This window comes from Oncorhynchus gorbuscha, linkage group LG20 (assembly GCF_021184085.1).
Source record: "Oncorhynchus gorbuscha isolate QuinsamMale2020 ecotype Even-year linkage group LG20, OgorEven_v1.0, whole genome shotgun sequence".
Classification (NCBI taxonomy): Eukaryota; Metazoa; Chordata; class Actinopteri; order Salmoniformes; family Salmonidae; genus Oncorhynchus; species Oncorhynchus gorbuscha.
The window spans coordinates 98,051-113,417 of NC_060192.1; the positions used below are offsets into that span (position 1 = coordinate 98,051).

A 15,367-nucleotide genomic window follows, 5' to 3' on the forward strand; every position below is an offset into this window, starting at 1 on the left:
CCAGAGTCCTTAGCTTAGTGATGAGCTTTGAGGGCACTATGGTGTTGAACTCTGAGTTGTGGTCAATGAACAGCATTCTCACATAGGTGGTCCTTTTGTCCAGGTGGGAAAGGACAGTGTGGAGTGCTATAGAGATTGCATCATCTGTGGATCTGTTGGGGTGGTATGCACATTGGAGTGGGTCTAGGGTTTCTGGAATGATGGTGTTGATGTGAGCCATGACCAGCCTTTCAATGCACTTCATGGCTACACATGTGAGTGCTACGGGTCTGTAGTAATTTAGGCAGGTTACCTTAGTGTTCTTGGGCACAGGCACTATGGTGGTCTGTTTGAAACATGTTGGTATTACAGACTCAGACAGGGAGAGATTGAAAATGTCTATGAAGACACTTGCCAGTTGGTCAGCACATGCTCAGAGTACACGTCCTGGCAATCCATCTGGCCTTGTGAATGTTGACCTGTTTAAAGGTCTTACTCACATCAGCTACGGAGACGGTGATCACACAGTTGTCCGGGAACAGCTGGTGGTCTCATGCATGTTTCAGTGTTACTTGCCTCGAAGCGAGAATAGAAGTAATTTAGCTTGCCTTGTAGGCTTGTGTCACTGGGTAGCTCGCGGCTGTTCTTCCCTTTGTAGTCTGTAATGGTTTGCAAGCCCTGCCACATCCGACGAGAGAACCGGTGTAGTACGATTCGATCTTAGTCCTGTATTGACGCTTTGCCAGTTTGATGGTTCGTCAAAGGGCATAGTGGGATTTCTTATAAGATTCTTGCTCCTTGAAAGCGGCAGCTCTGCCCTTTAGCTCAGTGCGGATGTTCAATGTAATCCGTGTGTGTGTGTGTGTGTGTGTGTGTGTGTGTGTGTGTGTGTGTGTGTGTGTGTGTGTGTGTGTGTGTGTGTGTGTGTGTGTGTGTGTGTGTGTGTGTGTGTGTGTGTGTGTGTGTTGTGTGTTTGTCCACAGGAAGAGCAGTGAGGAGTCGGTGAGGGAGAGGCAGAAGGTGGTGGATTTAGCTAGCATGAAGGAGCCAAGCCTGCTGCAGTTCTACATCTCCAGAGAGTGGCTGAACAAGTTCAACACTTTCACTGAGCCAGGGCCCATCAGCAACCACACCTTCCTCTGCCAGCACGGAGGTCAGTACTGTACTGGACCTACCACCACAACCCATCCTAATCATCAACCACACTCAATCCATATAAGAACTGGGCTCACTTCAAGTAGTACTTGTTTTCTTTCAAATACTTTAAGCTGCACTTGATTGAGCTTCCTGGCGCAGTGGAAGCAGTAGAGTACTGAATAGTCCCAAAAGTGCAAACTCTGTCCATCTGGTCTGAGGGCCTTTCCTGTTCAAGGTATTCTATTTCTGTCCTCGCTAACCCCACCTTTAGATCCCAAGCACAACCACTTTCAACTCCAATTGAACTAATCTGCTACTTGTGTTTTGTCCAGGGATCCCGCCCAATAAGTACCACTACATCGACGACCTGGTGGTGATCCTGCCCCAGAACGTGTGGGAGTACCTGTACAACAGGTAAGATGAGTCTCGCTCCTCAGTCTGTCTGACTGGCTGTCAAACTTTTTATCTTCCTTTCTGTCTGACGGACTGACATGGTGAAGGAGTTCAATGGTCTATAAATTCTGTCTTTTCTGTCTGTCTGTCTTCCTGTCTTTTCTGTCCGACTGTCTTCCTGCCCACCTGTCTGTCTGTCTGTCTTTTCATCAGACTGTCTCTCTAACAGACTGTATATCTGTGTCCCAGTTTTGGAGGAGGTCCAGCAGTGAACCACCTGTACGTGTGTGCTATCTGCCAGGTGGAGTTGGAGGCTTTGGCCAAACGCAGGAAGGTGGAAATAGACACCTTTATCAGGGTAAGAGGTGTTGTGTGTCTGTTTTTTTTCTGCATCAAAAAGGGGCTTAAGTGGTTGGCATGGCACGGTCAGTGTGGCTGAATTTGAGAGAACATTTTAGAGCCCCCCCCCCCCCATCTTGCAGTGTATAAACATTTTGGAATTCAAATTTTTTTTGTTTGCAGTTTTAAAGCACATTTCCTGCAATTCTGTACTGAACAAAAATATAAACGCAACATGCAACAATTTCAACGATTTTACTGAGTTACAGTTCAAATAAGGAAATCAGTCCATTGAAATTCATTTATTAGGCTGTAGTCTATGGATGTCACATGACTGGGCAGGGGTGCAGCCATGGGTGGGACTGGGAGGGCATAGGCCCACCCACTGGGGAGCCAGCTCAGCCAATCAGAATGAGTTTTTCCTCACAATAGGGCTTTATTACAGACAGAAATATTCCTCCGTTTCATCAGCTTTCTGGGAGGCTGGTTTCAGACAATCCAGCAGGTGAAGAAGCTTGATGTGGAGGTCCTGGGCTGGCGTGGTTACTCATGGTCTGTGTTTGTGACAAAACTGCACATTTTATTGTTCGCAATACAAGGTGCACCTGTGTAATGATCATGCTGTTTAATCAGTTTCTTGATATGCCACACCTGTCAGGTGGATGGATTATCTTGACCAACGAGAAATGCTCACTTACAGGGATATAATCTTATTTGAGGGAAATATGTTTTTTTTGTGCCTATAGAACATTTCTGGGATATTTTATTTCAGCTCTTGAAATATGGGACCAAGAATTTACATGTTGCGTTTATATTTTGGTTCAGTGTACACATTCTGCCATGGCTATTGCTGTGTTCTTTTGCTGTGTTCTTTTGCTGTGTTTTTTTGTGTTTTTTGCTGTGTTCTATTGCTGTGTTCTTTTGCTGTGTTCTTTTGCTGTGTTCTATTGCTGTGTTCTATTGCTGTGTTCTTTTGCTGTGTTCTTTTGCTGTGTTCTTTTGCTGTGTTCTTTTGCTGTGTTCTTTTGCTCAAACATAATAACTACATCTGTACAGATAAGTTCATTGTTTTTGGAGTTTTCAATTCTCCCTGTGACTGTCTAGCTTTTATTTTTGGTGATTGTTAGTTCTCGAAGATTATATTCTAAAAAAAATATATATAGATCCATTAATATTTTCTAAATATGTTATGTTGTTTAGCCGTTTAAGTTTACACACAGCATTTTCCATTTCATGTTTTTTTTTTTTTTAACTGTTTAGTTATTAAGCGGCCCCGCCCAAGGATATCAATGGTAGAAAAATCCCTGTGTGTTTGTGCCCTCTCTCGGTCTCTCCAGTTGAATAAAGAGTTCCAAGCGGAGGAGGCTCCTACAGTCATCCTGTGTATCAGTATGCAGTGGTTCAGAGAGTGGGAGAGCTTTGTCAAGGGCAAAGACAATGGTAGGATTCTATGAGAATGGATACCAGGCATTATAGTACCAACAGAAGCTAAGAGTTGAATTACCTCAGTACACCATCCTTATCATATTGTATCCTCTGTGCAGACCAGATATGTAATAATAATATATGCTATTTAGCAGATGCTTTTGTCCAAAGCGACTTAGTCATGCGTGCACACACTTTACGTATGGGTTGTCCCGGGAATCAACCCACTTTACCTATGGGTTATCCCGGGAATCAACCCACTTTACCTATGGGTTGTCCCGGGAATCAACCCACTTTACCTATGGGGTTGTCCCGGGAATCAACCCACTTTACCTATGGGTTGTCCCGGGAATCAACCCACTTTACCTATGGGTTGTCCCGGGAATCAACCCACTTTACCTATGGGTTGTCCCGGGAATCAACCCACTTTACCTATGGGTTGTTCCGGGAATCAACCCACTTTACGTATGGGTTGTCCCGGGAATCAACCCACTATCCTGGCGTTACAAGCGCCATGCTCTACCAACTGAGCTACAGATGAATAAATACAGTCTGTTCCTCAGTAACAACACGAAAGCTTTTGTTGGTGTTTATGTCGGTCATTGTTTTCTCAGAGCCCCCTGGTCCTATTGACAACAGCAAGATCGGTGTCATGAAAGGGGGACACGTACAGCTCAAGCAAGGTAAGCAGTGTATTCTCATACATATTCACATTGTGTGGGTTGGTTGGTCGGTCTGTGGGTGCGTGCCCTCCTGTCTGTATTGGAATACACCGTGTGTGTGTGTGTGTGTGTGTGTGTGTGTGTGTGTGTGTGTGTGTGTGTGTGTGTGTGTGTGTGTGTGTGTGTGTGTGTGTGTGTGTGTGTGTGTGTGTGTGTGTGTGTGTGTGTGTGTGTGTGTGTGTGCGCGTGCACGTCTGTACACACAGAGTGTACAAAACATTAGGAACACCTACTCTTTCCTTGACAGACTGACCAGGTGAATCCAGATGAAAGCTATGATCCCATATTAATGTCACTTGTTAAATCTACATCAGTCAGTGTAGATGAATGGGAGGAGACATGTAGATGAAGGGGAGGAGACATGTAGATGAAGGGGAGGAGACATGTAGATGAAGGGGAGGAGACATGTAGATGAAGGGGAGGAGACAGGATAAAGAAGGATTTTTAAGCCTTGAGACGGTTGTGTGCCATTCAGAGGTGAATGGTGGGCACGACTAAATATTTAAGTGCCTTTAAACAGGGTATGGTAGTTGGTGCCAGGCACACCGGTTTGTCAAGAACTGCAATGCTGCTGGGTTTTTTACGCTAAACAGTTTAATGTGTGTATCAAGAATGGTCCACCACCCAAAAGACATCCTGCCAACTTAACACAACTGTGGGAAGCACTGGAGTCAGCATGGGGCAGCATCCCTGTGGAATACTTTTGGCACCTTATAGAGGCCATGCTCCGATGAACTGAGGCTGTTCTGAGGGCGAAAGGGGGAGGTGTCCTTAATGTTGCCTTTTTCCACATGTTGTTACGTCGCTCCACAGCTATTTTCAGGTCTCTCAAGAGTTTTTCGGTCAGGTTCAAGTCTGGGCTCTGGCTGGGCCACTCAAGGACATTGAGACTTGTTCCGAAGCCACTCCTGTTTTGTCTTGGATGTGTGCTTAGAGTCGTTGTCCTGTTGGAAGGTGAACCTCCACCCCAGTCTGAGGTCCTGAGCGCTCTGGAGCAGGTTTTCACCAAGGATCTCACTGTACTTTGCTTCGTTCATCTTTCCCTCGATCCTGACTAGTCTCCCAGTCCCTGCCTCTGAAAAACATCCCTACAGCTTGATGCTGCCACCACCATGCTTCACCTTAGTGACAGTACCAAGTTTCCTCCAAACGTGACCCTTGGCATTCAGGCCAAAGAGTTCAATCTTGGTTTCATCAGACCAGAGAATCTTGTTTCTCATTGTCAGAGTCCTTTTGGCAAACTCCAAGCAGGCTGTCATGTGCCTTTCACTGAGGAGTGGCTTCCGTCTGGCAACTCTACTATAAAGGCTTGATTGGTGGAGTCCTGCAGAGATGGTTGTCCTTCTGGAAGGTTCTCCCCTCTCCACAGAGGAACTCTAGAGCTCTGTCAAAGTGACCACTGGGTTCTTGGTCACCTCCCCGACAAAGGCCCTTCTCCCCCAATTGCTCAGTTTGGCAGGACGGCCAGCTCTAGAAAGAGTCTTGGTGGTTCCAAATTTCTTCCATTTAAGAATGATGGAGGCCACTGTGGCTCTTGGGGACCTTCAATGCCACAGAAATAGTTTGGTACCCTTCCCCAGATCTGTGCCTCGACCCAATCCTGTCTCGGAGCTCTACGGACAATTCCTTTGACCTCATGGCTTGGTTTTTGCTCTGACATGCACTGTCAACTGTGGGACCTTTTTAGACAGGTGTGTGCCTTTTCCAAATCATGTCCAATCAATTACCACAGGTGGACTCCAATCAAGTTGTAGAAACATCTTAAGAATGATCAGTGGAATCCGGATGCACCTGAGCTAAATTTAGAGTCTCATAGCAAAGGTTTTGAATATTTATGTAAAAAAGGTATTTCATATATTTGTTCATTTATTTTATGATCCTTGGTGTTCCTAATGTTTTGATATACTCAGTGTAGTGTATGTTAACACGCCTTGGTGTGTGTTCCTAATGTTTTGATCTACTCAGTGTGTTAACACGCCTTGGTGTGTGTTCCTAATGTTTTGATATACTCAGTGTAGTGTGTGTTCCTAATGTTTTGATATACTCAGTATGTTAACACGCCTTGGTGTGTGTTCCTAATGTTTTGATATACTCAGTGTGTTAACACGCCTTGGTGTGTGTTCCTAATGTTTTGATATAGTCAGTGTAGTGTGTGTTCCTAATGTTTTGATATACTCAGTGTAGTGTGTGTTCCTAATGTTTTGATATACTCATTGTGTTAACACGCCTTGGTGTGTGTTCCTAATGTTTTGATATACTCAGTGTGTTAACACGCCTTGGTGTATGTTCCTAGGGGCTGACTATGGTCAGATCTCAGAGGAGACGTGGCAGTATCTCCTCTGTATCTATAGTGGAGGGCCTGAGATTGCAGTGAGACAGACGGTGCCGGCCACCAACACAGACAGCCTGCATGGAGAGAGGAAGATTGAGGCAGAGACCAGGGCACTCTGAGAAATGGTGAGTCACAGCACACACACACACACACACACACATACAAGCACCTAATACACACGTTGTGTTTACAGACTGTCGTGATAATTTCCTGTATTACCAAATAATGAGAGAGCAAACCACACACAAGTCAGAGTTATCATAAAGTCCATCTTTAATTATATGAGCTTCACCATAGCCCTGTGACTCTCAGATCAATTCAGTGTCTATAAATGAATTCTCTGAGAATCCTTACAAAACAATTCTTAGTATCATTTATAGCCAAGACACACCCATTTCAACTCACATGATGAATAACAGATCTTAGGAACATTACAAAGGAAGACTTTACTTGAGAGAGGAGTATCCCATAGCCAGACAGCATTAGCTATAAATTATCTTTCAGTTTGCTCTCCTAAAATGAGGTTCTACTTCTTGTTCTTGGTACAACATAGTACCAAGACATTACCTCATCCACTAGCATATATCAATTGTCAATTCTAGATATTCCCATCTCAAATACACCCCTCCTGGACAAGATCACAGAGACAGTGAGCCTCTTAGTTCATACACTAAATCAAGATAAGGGCAACTTCAGAGGGGACATAATAGTTATAGACACATTCCCATAAGAAGACAAGCCTCACCTCACCCCTCTCTGGGGCCCAAGTAACTTTTCCCACATAAGCATATATGAACATTGATAAAACATCTTATTTGTCAATGTTACCTAAATAATTCTGATTCTGCCACAACAAAACATATACAGGTAAGCACACATACAAACAAGCACACTCAATCATACACAGTGCATTCAGAAAGTATTCACACTCAATCATACACAGTGCATTCAGAAAGTATTCACACTCAATCATACACAGTGCATTCAGAAAGTATTCACACTCAATCATACACAGTGCATTCAGAAAGTATTCACACTCAATCATACACAGTGCATTCAGAAAGTATTCACACTCAATCATACACAGTGCAGTGCATTCAGAAAGTATTCACACTCAATCATACACAGTGCATTCAGAAAGTATTCACACTCAATCATACACAGTGCAGTGCATTCAGAAAGTATTCACACTCAATCATACACAGTGCATTCAGAACGTATTCACACTCCTTCACTACTTTCACATTTTGTTGTGTTACAGCTTGAATTTAAAATGGATTATTATTCTACACCTGCATTGCTTGCTGTTTGGGGTTTTAGGCTGGGTTTCTGTACAGCACTTTGAGATATCAGCTGATGTACGAAGGGCTATATAAATACATTTGATTTGATTTGATTCCAATTTTTTATTTTCCAATTCACATTTTGTCCTGAATAAAATAAAAAAATTGGGGGAAAAATACAATACAACACATTACTTAACAAGTCACATAATAAATTGCATGGGCTCTTACATTTATTGACTCAGGGGTGTGAATACTTTTGTAAATGAGATATTTCTGTATTTAAATTTCAATAAACATTTCTAAAAACATGTTTTCACTTGGTCATTGTGGAGTATTGTGTGTCGATGTGAGATTATATTTTATTTACTTTGAATTTCATGTTGAATTCAGGCTGTAACACAACAACATGTGGAATGAGTGAAGGGGTATGACTACTTTCTGAAGGCACCGTACACTTACATATTATTGCTTCTCACTGACGGTTTCCCACACACATCCACCTAATACACACTATATGCACGCACGCACGCACGCACACACACACACAGAGTTGAGGTCAGAATACATTTAAACTAATTGTCAGGATAATAGTAGAGAGAATGATTCATTTCAGCTTTTATATCTTTCATCACATTCCCAGTGGGTTAGAAGTTTACATACACTCAATTAGTATTTGGTAGCATTGCCTTTGAATTGTTTAACTTGGGTCAAACGTTTCGGGTTTGACCCATTCCTCCTGACAGAGCTGGTGTAACTGAGTCAGGTTTGTAGGCCTCCTTGCTCGCACACACCTTTTCAGTTCTGCCCACACATTTTCTGTATGATTGAGGTCAGTGCTTTGTGATGGCCTTAACTTTGTTATTTGTTTAAGCCATTCTGCCACATCTTTGGAAGTACAGTGAGGCAAAAAGTATTTAGTCAGCCACCAATTGTGCAAGTTCTCCCACTTAAAAATATGAGAGAGGCCTATCATTTTCATCATTGGTACACTTCAACTATGACAGATAAAATGAGGGAAAAAAATCCAGAAAATCACATTGTAGGATTTTTAATGAATTTATTTGCCATTTATTGTGGGAAATAAGTATTTGGTCAATAACAAAAGTTTATCACAATACTTTGTTATATACCCTTTGTTGGCAATGACAGAGGTTAAACGTTTTCTGTAAGTCTTCACAAGGTTTTCACACACTGTTGCTGGTATTTTGGCCCATTCCTCCATGCAGATCTCCTCTAGAGCAGTGATGTTTTGGGGCTGTTGCTGTGCAACACAGACTTTCAACTCCCTCCAAAGAATTTCAATGGGGTTGAGATCTTGAGACTGGCTAGGCCACTCCAGGACCTTGAAATGCTTCTTACAAAGCCACTCCTTCGTTGCCCGGGTGGTGTGTTTGGGATCATTGTCATGCTGAAAGACCCAGTCACGTTTCATCTTCAATGCCGTTTCTGATGGAAGGAGGTTTTCACTCAAAATCTCACGATACATGGCCCCATTCATTCTTTCCTTTACACGGATCAGTCGTCCTGGTCCCTTTGCAGAAAAACAGCCCCAAAGCATGATGTTTCCACCCCCATGCTCCACAGTAGGTATGGTGTTCTTTGGATGCAACTCAGCATTCTTTGTCCTCCAAATATGACGAGTTGAGTTTTTACCAAAAAGTTATATTTTGGTTTAATCTGACCATATGACCTTCTCCCAATCTTCTTCTGGATCATTCAAATGCTCTCTAGCAAACTTCAGACGGGCCTGGACATGTACTGGCTTAAGCAGGGGGACACGTCTGGCACTGCAGGATGTGAGTCCCTGGCGGTGTAGTGTGTTACTGATGGTAGGCTTTGTTACTTTGGTCCCAACTCTCTGCAGGTCATTCACTAGGTCCCCCCGTGTGGTTCTGGGATTTTTGCTCACCGTTCTTGTGATCATTTTGACCCCACGGGGTGAGATCTTGCGTGGAGCCCCAGATCGAGGGAAATTATCAGTGGTCTTGTATGTCTTCCATTTCCTAATAATTGCTCCCACAGTTGATTTCTTCAAACCAAGCTGCTTACCTATTGCAGATTCAGTCTTCCCAGCCTGGTGCAGGTCTACAATTTTGTTTCTGGTGTCCTTTGACAGCTCTTTGGTCTTGGCCATAGTGGAGTTTGGAGTGTGACTGTTTGAGGTTGTGGACAGGTGTCTTTTTATACTGATAACAAGTACAAACAGGTGCCATTAATACAGGTAACGAGTGGAGGACAGAGGAGTCTCTTAAAGAAGAAGTTACAGGTCTGTGCGAGTATAAAATCTTGCTTGTTTGTAGGTGACCAAATACTTATTTTCCACCATAATTTGCGAATAAATAAATTTAAAATCCTACAATGTGATTTTCTGGATTTATTTTTCTCATTTTGTCTGTCATAGTTGAAGTGTACCTATGATGAAAATTACAGACCTCATCTTTTTAAGTGGGAGAACTTGCACAATTGGTGGCTGACTAAATACTTTTTTGCCCCACTGTAGATTTGAGAACAAACAATTTAATCCATTTTGGAATAAAGCTGTAATACACACACACACACACACACACACACACACACACACACACACACACACACACACACACACACACACACACACACACACACACACACACACACACACACACACACACACACACACACACACACACACACACACACACACACACACACACACACACACACACACACACAGGTCTAAGGAGGAGGCTGCATAAACATTACCATTTTCCCCAAACACTTCAGTACTGGACTTCTTGGCTCCTTTAACTGTCTGGTACCATTGTTCTCACGTAGCTCTGGTCGTTCTCATGAGTTACTACATTCCTCCATTGCGGGATAGGGTATGTGTGGTTAATGGGTGTGCCTCAATTCAAGTCCGTTTCCCTTGATGTTTTTTCCTCTTTTTATAAGAATGTTTTCTTTCCTTCCCTTTATAGGTTGTCTGTGTTTGACACCCCTGTACACTAGTCCTCACTGGAGCTGAGGTGGTTGATTTGCACCTGGGTGAAGAGAAGCCTTATAGGTTGTCTTCGTTTGACACCCCCGTACACTAGCTGCTGCTATGTACCCCTGTACACTAGCCCACACTGGAGCTGAGGTGGTTGATTTGCACCTGGGTGAAGAGAAACCTTATTGTGAGCACTTTGTAAAATGTAGCAACGCGCCTTATTCTATTACCTGTGCAGGAAGACATATCGGTCAATTATCATCATAGTGTAGTAGAAAAGGTGTTATTTATTGAACTCTTATGATGTTTCAGTAAGAAAATATACATTATGTGACACCATGTCTTCAAAGCTATTGTGGTAGTTGCAGTAGGTTGGTGACATCAAAATCTAAATGGCTGCTGTACTACTGTAGTAGGTGGTGTCATATCGTTAATGGTGTCCTGCACTCAGACGAGAGGCAGAGGGAGGAAGGGAATGGCGTGCCGAGGGGCGTGACATCATCAGTGTTAATTGCTACTTGACAACTCGGGTGAACTTGTACTAATCTTTTTTTGCTGCAGGCCCCAAACAACAAACGTTCAGTGACTACACGTTTGTCACTCCGAGACGATGGAAGACACAAAAACAGGCTGTTCAGGCTGTGTTGAATGTTGCGATCTTGTTGAAGTGTTCCACTCCCTTTCCGAGGAGAACTGCAACGTTGTCAGATTGTCGTGACTCGTGGCGTCTCATAGCATAGTCGATTTATTTACGTCATACAGATCGAGGCTTATTCCATCAATAACCCTTAGTAGTGTAAATTTACATACCGTATGAACAAGCAGATTAGGTTGTTGTCTCTCTCTCTCTCCATTCCTTAGGAGAATAGACTGTTCCCAGGTCTATTTGTGCTGTCTTACCAACCCTCCGGTTTCTGCAGCCCCAGTTTAGGATAGGATGTCAGGCTAGGAGGAGACGAAAGAGAGGGGGAGATCCCGTCCACCTGGAAGGGTAGGTGTGGAAGAGGTGTAAAGAGGTGTGTCGGACACCCGTCTAAAGTGAGTGTTGCTCAGATGCCTCATACTTCTCAGCTCAGCAAAACTCCATTTCCCAGAATTCACCACTCCCCCAGTTTACTAGCCTGCACCTGTCTGCACTCGTCCTTCTTGGAAAATATAGGAGGCATGTAGCCTAGCTGTAAAGAGCATTGGGCCAGTAACCGAGAAGTCTCTGGTTCGAATCTCCGAGCTGACTAAGTGAAAAGTCTGTCAATGTGCCCTTGAGCAAGGCACTTCCCCCTTAATTGCTCCTGTGTGTTGCTCTGAATAAGCGTGTCTGCTGAACGACTTAAAACGTCAAATATTATAATCCCCCTCATCCCTCCCAAAGGTACAATTCCCTTTACTGTGCATGTATACACTGCAAGCTAAAACGGAGGTTGTTTTTTGGTAGGTAGGACGATGTTTAGTACTTTGACAAAAGATGATGCGAGTGGTGATGTCATTATGAGCTTCCCCTGAGTTTAATGGTTAAATGTACATGCGTTCAAGCTGTAGTAATGCTATGTAATGGATGCTGTCCAGTCGGTCCAAACAGTGTTTGAACCTAAAAGTAGAGGTTTGAAAAACATCTGAGTGATTCTGTGCTGCCGTGCTGGTAAGTGTAAGTCGCTCTGGATAAGAGCGTCTGCTAAATGACTTAAATGTAAATGTAAATGGTATGTCAGTGTCCAAAGAGTAATTATGTAGTTTTTTAAAAAGATAATGTAATTTTTTCCCCCTTTTTTAAAAATAGATATATAATATATATAATTTTTTTGTACTGTATTTTTGTCAATTTGGTACAGATGTGAAACCTCCAAGAGTGTCTGTTTTCTGGCTGTCTATCTGTGCTCAGACCTGTCTGTGGTCAGACCTGTCTGTGCTCAGACCTGTCTGTGGTCAGACCTGTCTGTGCTCAGACCTGTCTGTGCTCAGACCTGTCTGTGGTCAGACCTGTATGTGCTCAGACCTGTCTGTGCTCAGACCTGTCTGTGGTCAGACCTGTCTGTGGTCAGACCTGTCTGTGGTCAGACCTGTCTGTGGTCAGACCTGTCTGTGGTCAGACCTGTCTGTGGTCAGACCTGTCTGTGCTCAGACACCTTCGAGTTGTTGTTGTTATTATAATTAATGTCTGCTGATAGGTTGCTAAAGTGTTGTACATTTGTTATGACAGTGGACTACAGTGACGATCCTTGTGCTGCAGTATTATTCCAACGTTTTTAAAAACGCTATGTGATACTTATCTTCACCTCACTTCTGAATTCCTGGTTGGTGTGTTTATGTTGGGTTGTTTACACACACACACACACACACACACACACACACACACACACACACACACACACACACACACACACACACACACACACACACACACACACACACACACACACACACACACACACACACACACACACACACACACACACACACTCTCGCTTGCAAGAGTTTTGTTTTCACTTGTTGATGATTTAACATTAAGACATTGAATTGAGATAATAGATAATGACTCGCCTCTGTCTTTATCCAAAAGAATAATAGTAATTAATCAACTTGTTTTGTGTGTCTGTCATGGTCACAGCAATGATGATGCTGTTTGTCTTCGTGGTACATCCAAACTCAGATGGGTGTCTGTAAAACCGATGTAATGATTATATGATTAAAAGGCTTCTTTCATTTGCCTGTGTATTCATATTTTCACACTTGTTTTCACACAAAGCCGCAGTACAGTGTTTAATTTGAACCAGGAGATTTTTTTTGCACTGGCAGGGGCTTGAATATGTACACAGTGAGGAGAACAAGTATTTGATACACTGCCGATTTTGCAGGTTTTCCTACTTACAAAGCATGTAGAGGTCTGTAATTTTTAACATGGGTACACTTCAACTGTGAGAGACGGAATCTAAAACAAAAATACAGAAAATCACATTGTATGATTTTTAAGTAATTTGCATTTTAGTAATTTGCATTTTATTGCATGACATAAGTATTTGATCACCTACCAACCAGTAAGAATTCCGGCTCTCACAGACCTGTTAGTTTTTCTTTAAGAAGCCCACCTGTTCTCCACTCATTACCTGTATTAACTGCACCTGTTTGAACTCGTTACCTGTATAAAAGACACTTGTCCACACACTCAATCAAACAGACTCCAACCTCTCCACAATGGCCAAGACCAGAGAGGGTGTAAGGACATCAGGGATAAAATTGTAAACCTGCACAAGGCTGGGATGGGCTACAAGACAATAGGCAAGCAGCTTGGTGAGAAGGCAACAACTGTTGGTGCAATTATTAGAAAATGGAAGAAGTTCAAGATGACGGTCAATCACCCTCGGCCTGGGGCTCCATGCAAGATCTCACCTCGTGGGGCATCAATGATCATGAGGAAGGTGAGGGATCAGCCCAGAACTACACGGCAGGTCTGGTCAATGACCTGAAGAGAGCTGGGACCACAGTCTCAAAGAAAACCATTATAACACACTACGCCATCATGGATTAAAATCCTGCAGCGCACGCAAAGTCCCCCTGCTCAAGCCAGCGCATGTCCCGGCCCGTCTGAAGTTTGCCAATGACCATCTGGATGATCCAGAGGAGGAATGTGGCCTGATGAGACAAAAATAGAGCTTTTTGGTCTAAACTCCACTTGCCATGTTTGGAGAAAGAAGAAGGATGACTACAACCCCAAGAACACCATCCCAACCGTGAAGCATGGAGGTGGAAACATCATTCTTTGGGGATGCTTTTCTGCAAAGGGGACAGGACGACTGCACCGTATTGAGGAGAGGATGGATGGGGCCATTTATCACAAGATCTTGGCCAACAACCTCCTTCCCTCAGTAAGAGCATTGAAGATGGGTCGTGGCTGGGTCTTCCAGCATGACAATGACCCGAAACACACAGCCAGGGCAACTAAGGAGTGGCTCCGTAAGAAGCATCTCAAGGTCCTGGAGTGGCCTAGCCAGTCTCCAGACCTGAACCCAATAGAAAGTATTTGGAGGGAGCTGAAAGTCTGTATTGCCCAGCGACAGCCCCGAAACCTGAAGGATCTGGAGAAGGTCTGTATGGAGGAGTGGGCCAAAATCCCTGCTGCAGTGTGTGCAAACCTGGTCAAGAACTACAGGAAACGTATGATCTCTGTAATTGCAAACATAGGTTTCTGTACCAAATATTAAGTTCTGCTTTTCTGATGTATCAAATACTTATGTCATGCAATAAAATGCAAATTAATTACTTAAAAATCATACAATGTGATTGTTTGGGATTTTTGTTTTAGATTCCGTCTCTCACAGTTGAAGTGTATCTATGATAAAAATTACAGACCTCTACATGCTTTGTAAGTAGGAAAACCTGCAAAATCGGCAGTGTATCAAATACTTGTTCTCCCCACTGTATATATATCAAGTCCCTGCCAGTGCAAAAAAAACCTGTATATTCTCTCATTTTGAAATATTGTTGACTGCTGATCTATCCCACTGCCACACCCCAAATTATACACTTAAGTAGTGGTTTAATATCTTGTTATAATGATCAGCGCTAACAGCCTGCCATCTTTCAAGATATTTATAATAATGGAAGAGAATATTATGATTCATCATCTCGGTATTAAAATATCATTTTTGATGTTGGAATGATGGCCAGATCAATAGGTAATCTGGAAGACCAGACATTTCCAATTGATTAAGCTTTCAGGGGCGTTAACCTTTTGTAACTAGGGGGCAGTATTTTCATTTTTGGATAAAAAAACGTTCCAGTTTCAGACATTTCC

The 15,367-nt window shown here is 43.1% G+C and overlaps 1 protein-coding gene across 1 annotated transcript in view; it reads left to right on the forward strand.

The window, feature by feature from the left end:
• The window catches only part of LOC124006822 (ubiquitin carboxyl-terminal hydrolase 20-like), a 36,570-nt gene extending 23,292 nt beyond the window's left edge, over nucleotides 1–13,278 (forward strand). Inside the window, exons 20-26 of the mRNA XM_046316999.1 lie at nucleotides 963–1,132; nucleotides 1,449–1,530; nucleotides 1,759–1,867; nucleotides 3,186–3,288; nucleotides 3,888–3,956; nucleotides 6,289–6,452; nucleotides 10,571–13,278. Coding sequence (XP_046172955.1) covers nucleotides 963–1,132; nucleotides 1,449–1,530; nucleotides 1,759–1,867; nucleotides 3,186–3,288; nucleotides 3,888–3,956; nucleotides 6,289–6,446 — 691 coding nt within the window. The 3' untranslated portion in view covers nucleotides 6,447–6,452; nucleotides 10,571–13,278. The remainder of the gene's footprint in view (nucleotides 1–962; nucleotides 1,133–1,448; nucleotides 1,531–1,758; nucleotides 1,868–3,185; nucleotides 3,289–3,887; nucleotides 3,957–6,288; nucleotides 6,453–10,570) is intronic.
• The last annotated feature ends 2,089 nt before the right edge of the window (nucleotides 13,279–15,367 follow it).